General features: G+C 45.8%; 1 protein-coding gene and 1 pseudogene across 1 annotated transcript in view; both read left to right on the top strand.

The window, feature by feature from the left end:
* LOC105480670 (CRK like proto-oncogene, adaptor protein) overlaps positions 1–18,773 on the top strand; it is a 43,180-nt gene that overhangs the window by 19,315 nt on the left and 5,092 nt on the right. The window contains exon 2 of the mRNA XM_011739761.3: positions 3,331–3,796. Within this exon, the coding sequence (XP_011738063.1) occupies positions 3,331–3,796 (466 nt within the window). The remainder of the gene's footprint in view (positions 1–3,330; positions 3,797–18,773) is intronic.
* Positions 16,871–16,983, top strand: LOC112426488 (small nucleolar RNA U3; annotated as a pseudogene).

Here is an 18,773-nt window from a genome sequence, read left to right as displayed (position 1 = left end):
AAGTGATCCTCCCACATTAGCCTCCCCTGAGTAGCTGGGACCACAGGCTTGTACCACCTTGTCTGGCTAGTTTTTGTATTTTTGTAGAGACAGTTTCAGAGACAGAGTGGTCTCGAACTCCTGAGCTCAAAGTATTGGGATTACAGGAGTGAGCCACCACACACAGCCAGGATTAACTGCCTTTTTTTTTTTTTTGAGACAGAGTCTTGCTCTGTTGCCCAGGCTGGAGTGCAGTGGCGTGATCTGGGCTCACTGCAAACTCTGCCTCCTGGGTTGACACCATTCTTCTGCCTCAGCCTCCCGAATAGCTGCGACTGCAGGCGCCCGCCACCACGCCCGGCTAATTTTTTGTATCTTTAGTAGAAAGATGGGGTTTCACTCTGTTAGCCAGGATGGTCTCAATCTCCTGACCTCGTGATCTGCCCACTTTGGCCTCCCAAAGTGCTGGGATTACAGGCGTGAACCACCATTCACTGGCTAACTGCTTTTAACTATACAAATAATAAAATACTCTTGGATGAAGTCTTAAGGTGGAACTGCCTATGCTCTTAATAGTGTCTGAAATTTATATGGTACTTACTAGACTCGTCACAGGATCTCTATGGCTCTTCAAATAGCAGGGGCTGGGTGTGATGGCTCACACCTGTAATCCCAACACTTTGGGAGGCCAAGGCGGGAGAATTGCTAGAGGCTAGAAGTTCAAGACAAGCCTCGAAAACATAGTGATACCCCCATCTCTACAGAAAATTTAAAAATTGGCTGTGTGTGGTGGCAACTGCCTGTAGTCCCAGCTGCTCAGGAGGCTGAAGTGGGAGGATCACTTGAGCCTGGGAGGTAGAAGCTACAGTGAGCTGTGGTTGTGCTGCTGCACTCCAGCCAGGATGACAGCAAGACCCTGTCTCAAAAAAAGAGAAAGAAATAGAAGCAGTGATGTACTCGAAGGGTATGTGTATGTTCATGTGGTTATATTGAATGCTTGGTGCTGGTCGGTAATTTTGAATGCTTCACATGCATTATGCCATTCTCATACACCTAACAGATGCAGGGTTCATCCCTAAGGCTGATTAGCTCATTATGAGTGAGGAGTCTAGAACCAGACTCCCTGAGTTCAAGTCTAACCTCTTCTTTGGCTCCTCCTTTGTAAAATGGAAATAATAACAGCGTCTACCTTACAGGGTTGCTGTGACTATTAAATAATCTAATATCTTCAAACACCGTAAACTATGCCTAGCATAGATAATAAGTATGATCTCTTTATTATTACTCCTGTTCCTACTATTCTTGCTAGCTATTTATTTTTTATTTTATTTTATTTTGTTTTTTTGAGACAGAGTGTCGCTCTGTCGCCCAGGCTGGAGTGCAGTGGCGTGATCTCAGCTCACTGCAAGCTCTGCCTCCCGGGTTCATGCCATTCTCCTGCCTCAGCCTCCTGAGTAGCTGGGATTACAGGCGCCTACCACCACACCTGGCTAATTTTTTGCATTTTTAGTAGAGACGGGGTTTCACCATGTTAGCCAGGATGGTCTTGATCTCCTGACCTCGTGATCTGCCCGCCTCGGCCTCCCGGAGTGCTGGGATTACAGGTCTGAGCCACTGTGCCCGGCCTCTTATTTATTTATGTTTTGAGACATAGTCTTGTTCTGTTGTCCAGGCTGGAGTGTAATGATGAAGTCATAGCTCCCTGCAGCTTCTAACTCCTGGGCTCAAGTAATGCTTCTGCCTCAGCCTCTTGAGTATCTGGGACCCCAGGTGTCTGCCACCATGCCCAGCTAATTTTTTGTCTTTTTAGTAGAGACAGGGTTTTGATATGTTGGACAGGCAGGTCTCCAAGTGATCTGTCTGCCTTGGCCTCCGCAGGTCTCCAAGTGATCTGCCTGCCTTGGCCTCCCAAAGTGCTGGGATTACAGTTCTGAGCCACCACTCCTGGTAGATTTATTATTTTTAACTTGGCAAGTCTGTAAGCCCTTTTTTGTTCCTTTTTTTTTCAAGGGGCCAGAGGTAGAGGCCTTTGTCATTTTCTGTGTGTCCAGGGAAGTGTGCAGGATGTATAAGCCATAGATTAGGAGTGGGAGGAAGAGTGTGTGGTGGTTGTGACAAGGGTCCAAAGGAAGGCAGCTTCCGAACTTACTTGAGATTATAAAAATAAATTTAAACCAGGTATCTCTGTGTAATCAAAAGGTTTCTGTAAAACAGAGATGAAGTGTATGTATGTGTATATACTTGTAATTTGAAAAGACATTCAGAATAGTAACTTCTGGGACAGTACAGACTACAAAAATTACAGCATGATAGAACCTTCTTAACTACTAAGAATATAGAAAGGAAAATAAGGCCTGGCATGGTGGCTCACACCTGTAATCCCAGCACTTTGGGAGGCTGAGGCAGGTGGATCACTTGAGGCCAGGAGTTTGAGACCAGCCTGGCCAATATGCCAAAATCCTGTCTCTACTAAAAACACAAAATTTATCTGGGTATGGTGTTGCACATCTGTAATCTCAGCTAGTCGGAAGGCTGAGGCAGAAGAATCACTTGAACACCGGAGGCAGGGGTTGCAGTGAACTGAGATTGCGCTACTGCACTCCACCTGGGTGACAGAGCAAGATTCTGTCTCAAAAAAAAAAAGTCTGGGCTCAGTGGCTCACACCTATAATCCCAGCACTTTGGGAGGCCGAGGCAGGTGGATCACGAGGTCAGGAGATCGAGGCCATCCTGGCTAACAAGGTGAAATTCCGTCTCTACTAAAAAATAGAAAAAATTAGCGGGGCATGGTGGCATGTGCCTGTAGTCCCAGCTACTCAGGAGGCTGAGGCAGGAGAATTGCTTGAACTTGGGAGGCAGAGGTTGCGGTGAGCTAAGATCCCGCCACTGCACTCCAGCCTGGGCAACAGAGCAAGACTCCGTCTCCAAAAAAAAAAAAAAGTAGGGGCCAGGTGTGGTGGCTTATGCCTGTAATCCCCAGCACTTTGGGAGGCTGAGGTGCATGGATCACCCAATGTCAGGAGTTCAAGACCAACTTGGCCAACATGGTGAAAACCCTTCTCTACTAAAAATACAAAAAAACATTACCCGGGCATGGTGGTGGGTGCCTGTAACCCCAGCTACTCGGGAGGCTGAGGCAGAAGAATCACTTGAACCAGGGAGGCAGAGATTGCAGTGAGCTGAGATCACGCTATTGCACTCCAGCCTGGGCAACAAGAGCGAAACTTGTCTCAAAAAAAAAAAGAAAAGGAAAATAATTTATTGTAGAGGAAAGTGGTTTATTAAGAAGTTTGACAGGCACTGGCTTAGAGTAAGATTTTTCTCTTATAGTAATTTTCTTTCTCTCTTAAGGTATCCAAGCCCACCAATGGGCTCTGTCTCAGCACCCAACCTGCCTACAGCAGAAGATAATCTGGAATATGTACGGACTCTGTATGATTTTCCTGGAAATGATGCCGAAGACCTGCCGTTTAAAAAGGGTGAGATCCTAGTGATAATAGAGAAGCCTGAAGAACAGTGGTGGAGTGCCCGGAACAAGGATGGCCGGGTTGGGATGATTCCTGTCCCTTATGTCGAAAAGCTTGTGAGATCCTCACCACACGGAAAGCATGGAAATAGGAATTCCAACAGTTATGGGATCCCAGAACCTGCTCATGCGTACGCTCAACCTCAGACCACAACTCCTCTACCTGCAGTTTCCGGTTCTCCTGGGGCAGCAATCACCCCTTTGCCATCCACACAGAATGGACCTGTCTTTGCGAAAGCAATCCAGAAAAGAGTACCCTGTGCTTATGACAAGACTGCCTTGGCATTAGAGGTAAAATCTGTTCAGACTAGCTTTTTGGGTCCTTTGACATTTGGTTTTAATTTTTAGTTTTAGTTTCTGCTCATTTAAGCTTATATTCATGGAATTAGAGCACTTAGATGATTTTGGGAGATACGCTCTGTTAGCATTTCATGTTTAAATTTTTTTACAGAGACAAGGTCTCTGTTAAAAAGAGTTGTTTGCCCAGGCTGATCTCGACATCCTGGCCTCAAGCAAATCCTCCTACCTCAACCTCCCATAGTACTGGGGTGACAGATATGAGCCACCGTGCCCGGCCTGTTATTAGTGTTTCACAGGTTGTTTTCTTCTTTCCTATTCCTTGTTTGTCCCACATTCTCAGCCTCCTTGCTCTTTTTTGTTCCCAAAGCCTAACAGATTTAGTTTTGCAGTCATTGGTTTTTCTTCCAGTAAGGAAAGATAATAATTAAGGAAGACCCATGACCTAGAGGCAAAATCAGCATACAGATGCATAGCTACTTGTATGGTTCTGTATTTCTAACATTGGAATCAGTTGAGAAATATGAAAATGTCTTAGAATTTCTCTTGAACTTGGTAGAGGAATTAATTTTTTTTGAGACAGAGTCTTGCTCTGTCACCCAGGCTGGAGTGCAGTGGCGCGATCTCTGCTCACTGCAAGCTCTGCCTCCCGGGTTCACGCCATCTCCTACCTCAGTCTCCCGAGTAGCTGGGACTACAGGCACCTGTCACCATGCCCAGCTAATTTTTTGTATTTTTAGTAGAGACGGAGTTTCACCGTATTAGCCAGGATGGTCTCGATCTCCTGACCTCGTGATCCACCTGTCTCGGCCTCCCAAAGTGCTGAGATTACAGGCGTGAGCCACCGTGCCCGGCCCAGGAATGATTTTTTTTGAGATGGAGTCTCGCTTTGTCACCCAGGCTCCAGCACAGTGGCATGATCTTGGCTCATTGCAACCTCCACCTCCCGGGTTGAAATGATTATCCTGTCTCAGCCTCCCGAGTAGCTGGGATTACAGATGCCTGCCAGCATGCCCATCGAATTTTTGTATTTTTAGTAGAGATGGGGTTTCAACATGTTGGCCAGGCTGGTCTTGAACTCCTGACCTCAGGCGATCTGCCTGCCTTGGCCTCCCAAAGTGCTGGGATTACAGACATGTATGACCACGCCCAGCCATAGAGGAATGATTTTAAAATACATCAGCCCTTGCTTGTTACAGGTTTTGTAAATTAGAATAGCATGATATAGAACTTGAACATTTTAATTACCAAGTCATTTTCTTTTCTTTTTCTTTTTCTTTTTCTTTTGAGACAGAGTCTTGCTCTGTTGCCTTGTTGCCTAAGCTGGAGTGCAGTGGCGTGATCTTGGCTCACTGCAACCTCCGCCTCCTGAGTTCAAGAGATTTTCCTGCCTCAGCCTCCCGAGTAGCTGGGACTACAGGCACGCACCACTATGCCCGGCTAATTTTTATATTTTTAGTAGAGACGGGGGTTTCACCATGTTGGCCAGGCTGGTCTCGAATTCCTGACCTCAGGTGATCCGCCTGCCTCAGCCTCCCCGAGTGCTGGGATGACAGGCGTGAGCCTCCGCACTCAGCCATGTCATTTTCTCTTAACTAAACATTACTTTTTAAAAAGACTCTTTCTCAGCTGGGCACAGTGGCTCATGCCTGTAATCCCAGCACATTGGGAGAGCGAAGCTGGTGGATAACTTGAGGTCTGGAGTTTGAGACCAGCCTGGCCAACATGATGAAACCCTGTCTCTACCAAAAAATACAAAAATTAGGCAGACGTGGTGGGCACACGCCTGTAGCCTCAGCTACTCAGGAGACTGAGGTGGAACAATTGCTTGAACCGGGGAATTAGAGGTTGCAGTCAGCCGAGATCATGCCACTGCATTTAAGCCTGGGCAATAGGGTGAGACCCTATCTCAAAAAAAGGGGGGAGAATGTTAAGAGAGACCCCAAGTGCAGTTCAGAAGGATGAAGTAAGGGACCCTGTTGCTTCAAAAAAAATAAATCCTGACTCACCAAACAACCTGCCCACAGATAAAAGTTGTCTAGAATTGGTTTGTCCATAGGTCATCCTCAATGTTTTTTTGTTTTTGTTTGTTTTGTTTTGTTTTGTTTTGTTTTGAGATGGAGTTTCGCTCTTGTTGCCCAGGCTGGAGTGCAATGGCACGATTTTGGCTCACCGCAACCTCCGCCTCCTGGATTCAAGCGATTCTCCTGCCTCAGCCTCCAGAGTAGCTGGGATTACAGGCATGCGCCACCATGCCCAGCTAATTTTTTGTATTTTTAGTCGAGACGAGTTTCTCCATGTTGGTCAGGCTGGTCTCGAACTCCTGACATCAGGTGATCTGCCCGCCTCGGCCTCCCAAAGTGCTGGGATTACAGGTGTGAGCCACCATGCCTGGCCCTCAATTTTTCTTTGGACCAGTAGTAGTATCTGAATGAACTGAACCTGAAGGTTTGTTTCAATGTTTGATTTTTGTCTCCCTTTCATGTTGGCTATAAGGAAAGAAGGAGCATCTGAGGCTGTGGTGGGGGTCTGGGACTGAGAGGCTCCAGGTCTGAGGAGGCTGCCTCCGCAGATAGGAGTGCTGGCTGAGCAGGCCTTCCAGCTTTCTTTCCTTCCTTTTTTTTTTTTTTTTTTTTTTTTTTTTTGAGATGGAGTCTCATTTGTTGCCTAAGCTGGAGTATACTTGGTATAATCTCGGCTCACTGCAACCTCTGCCTCCTGGGCTCAAGCGATTCTTCTGCCTCAGCTTCTCAAGTAGCTGGGATTACAAGTGCCCGCCACCACACCCGGCTGTTTTTAGTAGAGATGGGGTTTCACTATGTTGGCCAGGCTGGTCTTGAACTCCTGGCCTCTGATCCTCTACCCGCCTCAGCCTCCCAAAGTGCTTGGATTACAGGTGTGAGCCACTGCGCCTGGTCAGGCCTTTCAGCTTTCTCACCCCCACACAGACCGGCCTAGGCACAGGTGCATGCCTCTGGCCTGGTCTACACCTCAGCACCTTAGAATAACATGGGATGCTCTGGGCTGTTAATATGTTGTAGCATGCATTGTGTTTTCAGCCTTTTGAGGCGTTTTCACATCTGTCATAGCATAGGATTGGGGAGCTAGGAGTCAGAGTGGGTGTGACTCGTGTGTGTTTGGCAGCTGCTCGTTGAGAACCTTGAAGGTGGAGGCTCCCAATCAGAATTTTAGGTACCTGCCTGTTGACCTCTGGCTCTAGGATTGTGTGTTTTAGAAACCTATATCTAGTGTGCGTGCGTGTGTGCTCATTGGAGCGAGTACTAGGAGATTGTAGGGAGGAACATCAGGTATTACAGAAGGGATCATTTAGAGCTTGGTGTGTGGGTGGATAGGTAGGTGCCCGAGACAGGTCAGGAGTAGGAGGAAGGAAGCCTAGTTAATGATTGTGTATTTTAAGATAACCTACATACTTTGCCATTACATAGCTCCTAGTCTCTCTGGCCCCAGAGAGAGGTTCTCCACACCTGAGCCTCATGACACTAACCCAGCCAGCTGAGCTTCAGCAAATGGTTTTTTTCGTGCTTGAATGAGAGAAAGTGTAGATAGGACTTGAGAAATAGACCTTTACCAAATTCCATTTAATGATATTTCGCTTTCTGTATATTTAAATGAAACTTTAGGTTATAGCATAAGTAAAAAAAAAACTTTTTTTTCCTGAGATCGAGTCTCTGTCACTCAGGCTGGAGTGCAGTGGCATGATCTCCGCTCGCTGCAACCTCCGCCTCATGGGTTTAAGCGATTCTCATGCCTCAGCCTCCTGAGTAGCTGGGGTAAATATTTTTTTGATTGTTACCTTCTAAAACTATTATTAGGATAGTGGTGCCTGTCTGATCTTGTTAACAACAACTCTTGGGACTTTTGCAATTAGGTTACTAGGAAAAGTATTAAAATTAAAATGAGAAACAGACAACTAGGACAAAATGTGCCAATAATTGAAGCTTCATTATTCCCCTAGATAGTATTACAGAGAACAATGATGGCTTAGGTGACTTTATACCTTAAATTATTTTACAAGTTTTTTTGTTTTTAAATAAAACTTGATTTTCAAAAGAGTATTCCTGTAAGTAAAGAGGTATTTCAAAACCAGTCTGTGTTTAGCTATTTTCTTTTCTTGCTGACTTTTCTGTAAGAAGAGAGTTGATCCTGAGATTTGATTTGAAGGGGAATACTTGGTATCTGTAAGGTGAGTAGAGCTTGTGTGATGAGACTAATGTCACTGAATAGCTGTAGATAGGTGAGCATGCTGGGCAAAGGGCAAAAGTGGCAAAAGACAGCCAGGGCAGTAGGCTGTTGCCATATCACGAAGGGCTAAGCTGAGGAGATTAACAGTTTTCTTGCATTGCCTTCATTTGAGTCATGAAACAGCCAGTTTCTCACAACTGACAAGGTCAGGTTTGCAGGCAATTTCTTTTTATTTATTAATTTTAAAATTTAGAGCAAATGCTTGACTCTCATGTAATAATATCATTCTCATTCATTTGCATTCCAGTATGCTTTTCTGACTAAAAAGAAAGGGAAGAAATATCTTAGCAACTTTAGAATTGTACTTAACCCTGGGTACACACACCCCTGAATATTTGTATGAAAATTTGTATTCAAATGTCTAAATGCAGCCTCAGCTGTGCTTTTCCCCCATGGTATGGTATAAGAAAACAGTTGGTGACACAAGCTGGGGATCTGTGGGAACTGAAGTCAGTGGTACAGATCGTGTGGAGGAAAAATAGTTTCCCAGGCTTGCAAGTGAGACTTAAAGTGATTTGGGATGGAATTGATAGAAATCAAGCAGAAAGGTTGTATTGATACCTTAGGTCATTTAGTCTAATCATTTTCCCAGTGCTTTTAGCCCTCTTCAGAGTCTAACTCCATGGCCCTCCAGTCTCAACTCGGACACCTCCAAAAAAACATCACTTCAACAAAAGTTCATTGAGTGCCTATTATGTGACAGGCTGGGAATTTGGGATACAGTAGTGAACAAAACAAAGATGTCTTTCCTGTGGAACGTCTGGAACATAACAGTTTCATGCGGTGGTGTCTCATGTTGTATGGCTCTGGTAGCTGACAAGTCTTGTGTTCTGGCTCTCCACCAGGGAGAAAGAAGCCACAGCCAGTCCCCTTCCTGTGTTTGGCTAGCCCAGTGTGTGGACTTAAGTGCATGGCCCCATAGTTGTCCCTCTTGAGTTTTGTTGTTGTTGTTGGTTTGGTTTTTATTGATCTTGTCATACCATCTGTGTACATCTCTGAATCCTTTTCTTTTTTTTGAGATAAAGTCTTACTGTGTCGCCCAGGCTGGTGTGCAATGGTATGATCTCGGCTCACTGCACCCTCCACCTCACAGGTTCAAGCAATTCTCCTGTCTCAGCCTCCCGAGTAGCTGTGATTACAGGCGTCTGCCAACCACACCTGGCTAATTTTTGTATTTTTAGTAGAGAAGGGGTTTCACCATGTTGACCAGGCTGGTCTCAAACTCCTAACCTCAAGCAATCCACCAGCCTCAGCCTCCCAAATTTCTGGGATTATAGGCATAAGCCACCACGCCCAGCCTCTGAATCTTTTAAAATCCTGATGTCATCTAGTGTATTCATTACCCTCCAGTGTCCTAACTGCAGGTTTTGTAAAAGCACCAACCAGATCTTTGTACTAAAGTCCTTCTCTGCAGCCTCTCCAGATCTGCCTCTTATATCTATAAAAAGACAATGAGGCCGGGCGCGGTGGCTCAAGCCTGTAATGCTAGCACTTTGGGAGGCCGAGACGGGCGGATGACGAGGTCAGGAGATCGAGACCATCCTGGCTAACACGGTGAAACCCCGTCTCTACTAAAAAATACAAAAAAAAAAAACGAGCCGGGCGTGGTGGAGGGCGCCTGTAGTCCCAGCTACTCGGGAGGCTGAGGCAGAAGAATGGCGTAAAACTCGGGAGGCGGAGCTTGCAGTGAGCTGAGATCCGGCCACTGCACTTCAGCGTGGGTGACAGAGCAAGACTCCATCTCAAAAACAAAAAAAAACAATGAGGTTGATCTGGTGTGACTTGGTGGGCTCATGCTGCTTCCAGATGCTCTACTTCCCATTCTAAATCCTCACAAACCATCTGTTAGCTAATTGCATCCAGAATTTTTTCTGGGATTCATTTCAAGCTCACTGTTTTACATTTTATGGAATTTGCCATGTTTGTTTTGACAAAAGAACGAGGGAGACTTGACCCTTTCTAAATCTTCTAGTGTCCTATGATATAATTTCTCTATGACGAGACTAGTCTTGGACTCTTACTCCTGCTTGCCAGTGTATTTGGTCAACTCTTACGTACCTGTCCTTTTCAGCATGAGAACACCCTTTCATCATCTTTGGTGCTCTTTTTTTTTTTTTTTGAGACGGAGTCTCGCTCTGCCGCCCAGGCTGGAGTGCAGTGGCCGGATCTCAGCTCACTGCAAGCTCCGCCTCCCGGGTTCACGCCATTTTCCTGCCTCAGCCTCCCGAGTAGTTGGGACTACAGGCGCCCGCCACCGCGCCCGGCTAGTTTTTTGTATTTTTTAGTAGAGACAGGGTTTCACCGTGTTAGCCAGGATGGTCTCGATCTCCTGACCTCGTCATCCGCCCGTCTCGGCCTCCCAAAGTGCTGGGATTACAGGCTTGAGCCACCGCGCCCGGCCGGTGCTCTTTTTTTTTTTTTTTGGCATTTTTTTCTTAGTGATGCTCAGTTCTTTGAGCTCACCAGCATCCTCAACATTCTTCTCTTCGTTCCTGTACTTGCTCTGTGTCATCTGTGATTGCGTTTCTCTTTTCTTTTTTTTTTTTTGAGACGGAGTCTCGCTCTATCGCCCAGGCTGGAGTGCAGTGGCCGGATCTCAGCTCACTGCAAGCTCCGCCTCCTGGGTTTACGCCATTCTCCTGCCTCAGCCTTCCGAGTAGCTGGGACTACAGGTGCCCACCACCGCGCCCGGCTATGGTTTTTTGTATTTTTTAGTAGAGACGGGGTTTCACCATGTTAGCCAGGATGGTCCCGATCTCCTGACCTCGTGATCCACCCGTCTCGGCCTCCCAAAGTGCTGGGATTACAGGCTTGAGCCACCGCGCCCGGCCTGTGATTGCGTTTTTATAATTTCTTCTTGGATTGTCTTTGCCCCGTTTCAAAACCTGTAGTCATTTGGATTACATCAGGTTTCTGTGTCTTTTGAATTGGCCTTCCCAAGGGCCCATGGTACAACTTCCGTCACTGACTGAGCTGGAATTATCAGATTCCCACTTTACCAATTGGTTTTGCTTCGTTGCTTAGAGTTAAATTTGTATTAGCATTTTCTTCATTGCTGCTTCTACTTGCTGAGGTGAAGTAATCTACAAAGTAAGTTTAGGTTTCAGTAATACTGATTGTACTTTGTAATCTCTTAGGGATCATCATGAGTTTCTCCTACTGGGTAGCCTGCAGTGGTGTTGGGCATCATGAAGCATCTGACTCAGGGGTCCATGCAGCAAGCTTAAAGCCTCCCAGTGTAACGGGGCTGCTGTCTCTCACTTCACGTCACGTTCTAGCAACGTGAAGCCTTCTTACCAAGGCTTCTCGGAAAGGCCCACAAGTTAGCATTCACCTTAAGCAAGAATCTCAGGTGTGTTCTACCCATGTCGTGGTGGTGTGTGTGGATGTCTGGTGCCCGAGGAATCATTTCCACTCGCCTCCTTGGACCTTTCTTTCGTCAGGACTGGCCAGGATCCTCTTCCACCCTTCTGTCTTTGACATTGTGTCAGTTGTCCTTCACAGCATCTCACCTTTATTTATTCGGTACCAAAAGTGCTTTTTTCCCTTGATTATAATACCATGCAAACATAGGAATCTTTAGAAAGTCCTTTAGAATTTTAGAAGATTCTCCTATTTAAAAATATATACATATATGTGTTTGTGTGTGTGTGTGTGTGTGTGTGTGTGTATATATATATATATATTTTTTTTTTTTTTGAGATGGAGTCTTGCTCTGTCGCCCAGGCTGGAGTGCAGTGGCGCGATCTCAGCTCACTGCAACCTCTCCTTCCCGGGTTCAAGCAGTTCTCTGCCTCAGCCTCCCAAGCAGCTGGGATTACAGGTGGCCGCCACCAGGCTGGGCTAGTTTTTGTATTTTTAGTAGAGATGGGGTTTCACTGTCTTGGCCAGGCTGGTCTTGAACTCCTGACCTCATGAGCCACTGTGCCCAGCCCAGAAAAAAAAATATTTATTTATTTATTTATTTATTTTTTGAGACGAAGTCTTGCTCTGTTGCCCAGGCTGGAGTGCAGTGGTGCGATCTCGGCTCACTGCAATTTCCGCCTCCTGGGTTCATGCCATTCTCTTGCCTCAGCCTCCCAGAGTAGCTGGGACTACAGGTGCCCGCCACCACGTCCGGCTAATGATTTGTATTTTTAGTAGAGACAGGGTTTCACCGTGTTAGCCAGGATGGTCTCAATCTCCTGACCTCGTGATCCACCTGCCTCGGCCTCCCAAAGTGCTGGGATTACAGGTGTGAGCCACCACGCCCAGCTGAAAAAAAATTTTTTTAAAGGTTTTTGTTCCTCTTTCCTAATGTGTAAATTAAGTGAGAATGCCATGGAATTGGGGCCCTGGTGTGGTTCAGGCAGGGCCTGTCCCATCCTGGTCATTATGCTGACCTCTGTTTTCTGTGATAGCTGTTTTCTGATGATAGCTGTTGAGTGAGAAGAACCATCAGCTAGGGGTTCACAGAAGTTTATTCTCATTACTGCTCCCTCACTAAGAGCTTGAGGTTTATATAATTTGCCAGCAGTCCACCTTCTGTCTATGAATTTACCTATTCTAGGTATCTGATATAAGTAAAATGATACAATATTTGTCCTTTGGGTCTGAATTATTTCATTTGGTACAATGTTTTCAGAGTTCATCCAGGTTGTAGCATATATCAAAACTTCATTCCTTGTCCCAGAATGGGGTGGCTCACACCTGTAATCCCAGTGCTTTGAGAGGCCAAGGTGGGAAGATCACTTGAGGCAAGGAGTTTGAGACCAGCCTGGGCAACATAGCGAGACTCCATCTATACAAGAAATTAAGATAAATACTTCATTCCTTTAGGGCGAATAATATTCCATTGTTATGTATATATCACGTTTTGTTAATCCATTTATCTCTTGATGGATACTTGAGTTGTTTTCGTTTTTTTTGGCTATAGTGAATAATGCTGCAGTGGACATTGACACACAAATGTTTGAGTTCTTGCTTTCAGTTATTTTGGTTATATATCTCGGAGTGGATTTCTGGGTCAAATGGGTAATTCTGTGTTTAGCTTTTTTTTTTTTTTTTTTTTTTTTTTTTTGAGACGGAGTCTCGCTCTGTCGCCCAGGCTGGAGTGCAGTGGCACAATCTCGGCTCACTGCAAGCTCCGCCTCCCGGGTTCACGCCATTCTCCTGCCTCAGCCTCCCGAGTAGCTGGGACTACAGGCGCCCACAACCGCGCCCGGCTAATTTTTTTTGTATTTTTAGTAGAGACGGGGTTTCACCGTGGTCTCGATCTCCTGACCTTGTGATCCGCCCGCCTCGGCCTCCCGAAGCGCTGGGATTACAGGCGTGAGCCACCGCGCCCGGCCTTTTTTTTTTTTTTTTTTTTTTCCCCCCTTGAGACGGAGTTTTGCTTTGTTGCCCAGGCTGGAGTGTCGTGGCACAATCTCAGCTCGCTGCAACCTCTACCTCCTGGGTTCAAGCGATTTCTCCTGCCTCAGCCTCCCAAGTAACTGGGATTACAGGTGCACGCCACCACACCTGGCTAATTTTTGTATTTTTTAGTAGAGACAGAGTTTTGCCATGTTAGCCAGGCTTGTCTCAAACTCCTGACCTCAACTGATCCGCCCACTTCAGCCTCCCAAAGTGCCGGGATTATAGGCATGAGCCACAGCACCTGGCCTGTGTTTAGCTTTTTGAGGAACAAACTGTTTTCCATAGCAGCTGTACCATATTCCATTCAACCAGCAGTATGTAAGGGTTCCCTTCTTCACTGCCAAAAAAAAATTCTTCCACATCTTCACCAACACTTATTATTTTCCATATTTTTTATTATAGCCATCCTAGTAGGTGTGATGTGGTATCTCATTGTGGTTTTGTTTTTTTTTTTTTTTTTTTTTTTTTTTTTTTTTTTGAGACGGAGTCTCACGCTGTTGCCCAGGCTGGAGTGCAGTGGCGCGATCTCGGCTCACTGCAAGCTCCGCCTCCCGGGTTCCCGCCATTCTCCTGCCTCAGCCTCCGGAGTAGCTGGGACTACAGGCGCCCGCCACCGCGCCCGGCTAATTTTTTGTATTTTTAGTAGAGACGGGGTTTCACTGTGGTCTCGATCTCCTGACCTTGTGATCCGCCCGCCTCGGCCTCCCAAAGTGCTGGGATTACAGGCTTGAGCCACCGCGCCCGGCCTCTCATTGTGGTTTTGATTTGCATGTTCCTAGTGACTGATGTTGAGCATCTTTTCATGTTGGCTGTTGGCAAATCTTTGGAGAAATGTTTTCAAGTTCTTTGCCCATTTTTTAATTGGGTTATTTGGGCATTTTTGTTTGTATTTTATTTTATTTTATTTTTTTTTATATTTTTTGAGACAGTCTCTGTCGCCCTGGCTGGAGTACAATGGCACGCACGATCTCGGCTCGCTGCAACTTCTGCCTCCCAGATTCAAGCGATTCTCCTGCCTCAGCCTCCCGAGTAGCCAAGATTACAGGCGCTTACCACCATACCTGGCTAATTTTTTGTATTTTTAGTAGAGATGGGGTTTTACCATGTTGGCCTGAACTCCTAAACTCAGGTGATCTGCCTGCCTTGGCCTCTCAAAGTGTCGGGATTACAGGCGTGAGCCACCATGCCTGACCTTAGTTACTGTATTTAGGCTATTGATCCATTTTAAAAATGACTTTTTGTGTACAGTGTGAGGTAAGGTTTCAGAGTCTTTTGCTGGAATTACAGGTGTGAGCCACTGTACCTAACCAGTATTAACATCTTAATAATAAGTCTTTCCATCCATTAACACAAATGTTTTTGCATTTATTTAGGTCTTTAATAATTTTTGGTATGCAAATCTTTCACCATGGTTAAATGATTCTCGGTTTGTTTTGTTTTGTTTAGATGGAGTCTTGTTTTGTCACCAGGCTGAGGTGCAGTGGCACAATCTCGGCTTACTGCAACCTCCGCCTCCCCGGTTCAAGCGATTCTCTTGCCTCAGCCTCCCAAGTAGCTGGGACTACAGACATGTGCCACCATGCCCAGCTAATTTTTGTATTTTTAGTAGAGACGAAGTTTCACCATGTTGACCAGGATGGTCTCGATCTCTTGACCTTGTGATCTGCCCGTCTTGGCCTCCTAAAGTGCTGGGATTACAGGCATGAGCCACCACACCCAGCCTATTCTTGGATATTTTTATTTTAGATGCTATTGTAAATTGAATCACCTTTTTTTTTTTTTTTTTTTTTTGGAGACAGAGTCTCGCACCGTTGCCCAGGCTGGAGTGCAGTGGCACGATTCTTGTGCCTCAGCCTCCTGAGTAGCTGGGACTACAGGTGCCTGCCACCACTCCCAGATAACTTTTTTTTTTTTTTGGTATTTTAGTAGAATTGGGGTTTTACCATGTTGCCCAGGATGGTCTCGAACACCTGAGCTCTGGCAATCTGCCCTCCTTGGCCTCCCAAAGTGCTAGGATTCAGGCATGAGCCACTGTGCCCCGCCTGGAATTGCTTTCTTAATTATTCATTACCAATATATAAGACACAACTGATATCTATGTGTTGATCTTGTACCCTGCAACTTTGCTGAATTTGTATCTTTTCTTGTGGAATCTGTGAACTTTTTTGTATATCTGATCGTGTCTTGACTTCTTCCTTTTCAAAGCCCATATACTCTTGTACCACGGCATACTGGCCTGTGGTATCTTTAGCCGTGCCATCTACCCTTCCGAAATAAAATCTCTGTTAACCAGTAAACAGCCCTCTTGAATCAAGTTACTACTCTGAAGGATAGTGGTAATTTTAAGGAAGAGACGGAGTCTTCAGTATTAAAACCCTATTAGATAGCATTCAGTTGTGGGCTTGAGCACATGAGATTACTTGACTGCTACCCAGGGCACACAGACAGGGAGCCTAGCCCTCTAAAGTCTCTATCTCTCTGGCTACTCTGATTCGGGTGCAGGTGCACAGAGAACATAGGGGCAGGCAGTGGACCCATGCAGCTCCGTGAGGGCCAGGGGTGTTTGTCTCCTTTGTGTCCCCTCTCGTATCTCTCCACAGCCTACACATAGATCTTCAATATTTGTTGAATGACTAGAGGAATAAAAGCCAGAGAGCAGGATGATACCTGTCTGGTGATTATAGTACATGGACTTTGTTTTGTTTTAGCTATTTTGGGGGCTATAAGCGCCTTTGAGAATCCAGTGAAAGTTGTGCAGTCTTCAGAAAAACAACATACATTCATGCATTTGCATACAACTTGGCAGGATGTTCTTTGGTCACGGAGACCCATTCACGTCACCCAAGTTAGAATTTATGATTCCAGTGTCACCAGTGTACTCCTGATCTTACTTTTATGTAACCTGAAAGCATGAAATCTCAGAATATCAGTACAGGGAGTGGAGACTGATTATGGAACCAAAAAACTGCTGTGACAACCAGTGCTTGGGCCCTCCAGTGCCTTGACTGCTCTTTGAATCAAGTGCTACATGCCAGTCAGTAGAGTCTTTTCCTGGACAACACTCTGGACAAGTAGGGCTGTAGGAAACTATTGCCAGCAGCAAGAGGTACCCTCTTGCTATTTAACTCATGGTAGACATAAAAGGGCTGACTAGTGTCCCTGGCATATGTGTTTTAGAGTTAATGTGTCCACTCCCCAGGTGCTAAGTGCGGCCAGCCCCAAAGATAGTATTTTGACAGTACTTATAATGATTAGGATTGTCCTGTTCCATAGGGTGAAAATTAATAAAGATGACGCATTAGGTATGTGCTTCCTCTTAATCTGTTGATAAGGTAAGCCACATCTTCCAGGTGTAGTTTGCCCCTTGAACCAAGTTGGTATCTACCTACATCAAGATTGATCTGCCCTCTGACTGCACTTTCAGGGATCATTTCTATAGTTCATTACTAGAGAAGTTTCTCTGAAGGTGTAGAGCACCAAAAACAACAACAACAACAACAACAAATTGATCCCTCCAGAGTGAGTGCTTCTTTGAACTGGATCCGTGTACCATGAACCCAGAGGAAGAATAGGGAGTGATGAGGGAAACAGCAAGGTGACTGCCAAGCTACCAACCATTTTAGGATCTCAGCACAAGCACTGTTCGGTAGAGCCATGGAAGAAGCTGGTCCATAGCCAGGCCTGTAACTGGGCAGCAGGCTGCATAACAGCCAGGATGTCTTTTCTGTGTTAAGATAGAAAACAGCATGAGGAATGATGATGGTGTTTTAGCATGTGGAAACTCCTGCAAGGCCACAATGAGGCACTAGTGGTCAAGGGGCCACCAGAAGTCTCTCAGCCATTCTCTTCCTAGGCTGCTCTTTGACCTACTTCTGCTGGTCAAGGTTCCCTCTGTCTAAGCAGTAGCTCCTTGATCCTATGCTCTGCAGCATTGATTTAGTAGTGTTTTTCTGCCACTTGCTGCTTTTATGTGTCTTCTCTCTCTCTCTTTTTTCTTTTTAATAGAAGCTAGGTCTCACTATGTCACCCAGGCTGGTCTTGAACATGTGGCCTCAAGTGATCCTCCTACCTTGGCTTCCCAAAGTGCTGGGATTATAGGCGTGAGCCACTGCGCCTGGCTACATCAAGTGCAGTGACATGATCTTGGTTCACTGCAACCTCCACCTCCCAGGTTCAAGTGATTCTCCTGCCTCAGCCTTCTGAGTAGTTGGGATTACAGACATCTACCACCACACCTGGCTGATTTTTGTATTTTTTAGTAGAGATGTGGTTTTGCCATGTTGGCCATGCTGGTCTCGAACTTCTGACCTCAGGTGATCCACCTGCCTCGGCCTCCCAAAGTGTTGGGATTACAGATGTGAGCCATTGCGCCCAGCCTTTTTCTTTTTCTTTTCTTGAGACAAGGTCTCGCTTGTCACCCAGGCTAGAGTGCAGTGGCATGATCACAGCTTACTGCAACCCTGCAACCTCTGCCTCCTGCGCTTAAGCGATCTTCCCACCTCATCCTCCCAACTAGCTGGGACTGCAGGTGCATGCCGCCATGCCTGGCTCATTTTTGTATTTTAGAGACAGGGTTTCACTGTGTTGCCCAGACTGGTCTTGAACTCCTGGGCTTAAGTGATCCACCCGCCTCAGCCTCCCAAAGTGCTGGGATTACAGGTGTAAGCCACTGCGCCCAGCCACTTCGTGTTTTTTACACTATGTTATTATCTAACAAAGATTCATCGTGTATCCCACTTAAAAGACAAGTTTTTTGAGGATACGAACTGACCTGCCCATTTTCCATGGAATAGATGTTCAGTAAATTTTATTTAATTGTTTAGGTAGGATCATGTAGAAAGTATCCTGTTAAAGACCGCCAGACTCACAAGTTAATTGGAAGGTATGAGGTGTGAGTGTTCTTGGTAGCTTTCAGTCCCTAGCCTCCTCATCTCCATCTTCCCGTTGTCTTCCTTGGCTGCTCAGTATCCATCACAGTAATTTATTAGACCCCGTTTTCAGCCTGTTCCTCGTTGGTTTTGAGAGGACTCTTGTTGGTGACAAGGTTGGAAATCCTCTGATACATACAGTGCTGTGCTTCTCAGTGCTAATTCCAGCTCTTCCCTTCGTGCATCCAAAGGGTATGATCATTAGAGGGGGCGTGGGGCTGGGTTCTACTCAGGAATCTCTACTCAGGTAACAATCATTTGATTACTATAAGACCCTTTCAAAGTTGGAAGGAAACTGAGACTTGGAGAACTTAAGCAGTTTGCTATAGTCATGTAGTTTCTAAAAGTGGCAGAACCAGGACATTTGTTTGGTGTCCTGCATG

Source organism: Macaca nemestrina, chromosome 15 (assembly GCF_043159975.1).
Source record: "Macaca nemestrina isolate mMacNem1 chromosome 15, mMacNem.hap1, whole genome shotgun sequence".
NCBI classification, from domain to species: Eukaryota; Metazoa; Chordata; class Mammalia; order Primates; family Cercopithecidae; genus Macaca; species Macaca nemestrina.
This window is presented reverse-complemented; position numbering and strand designations above follow the sequence as displayed.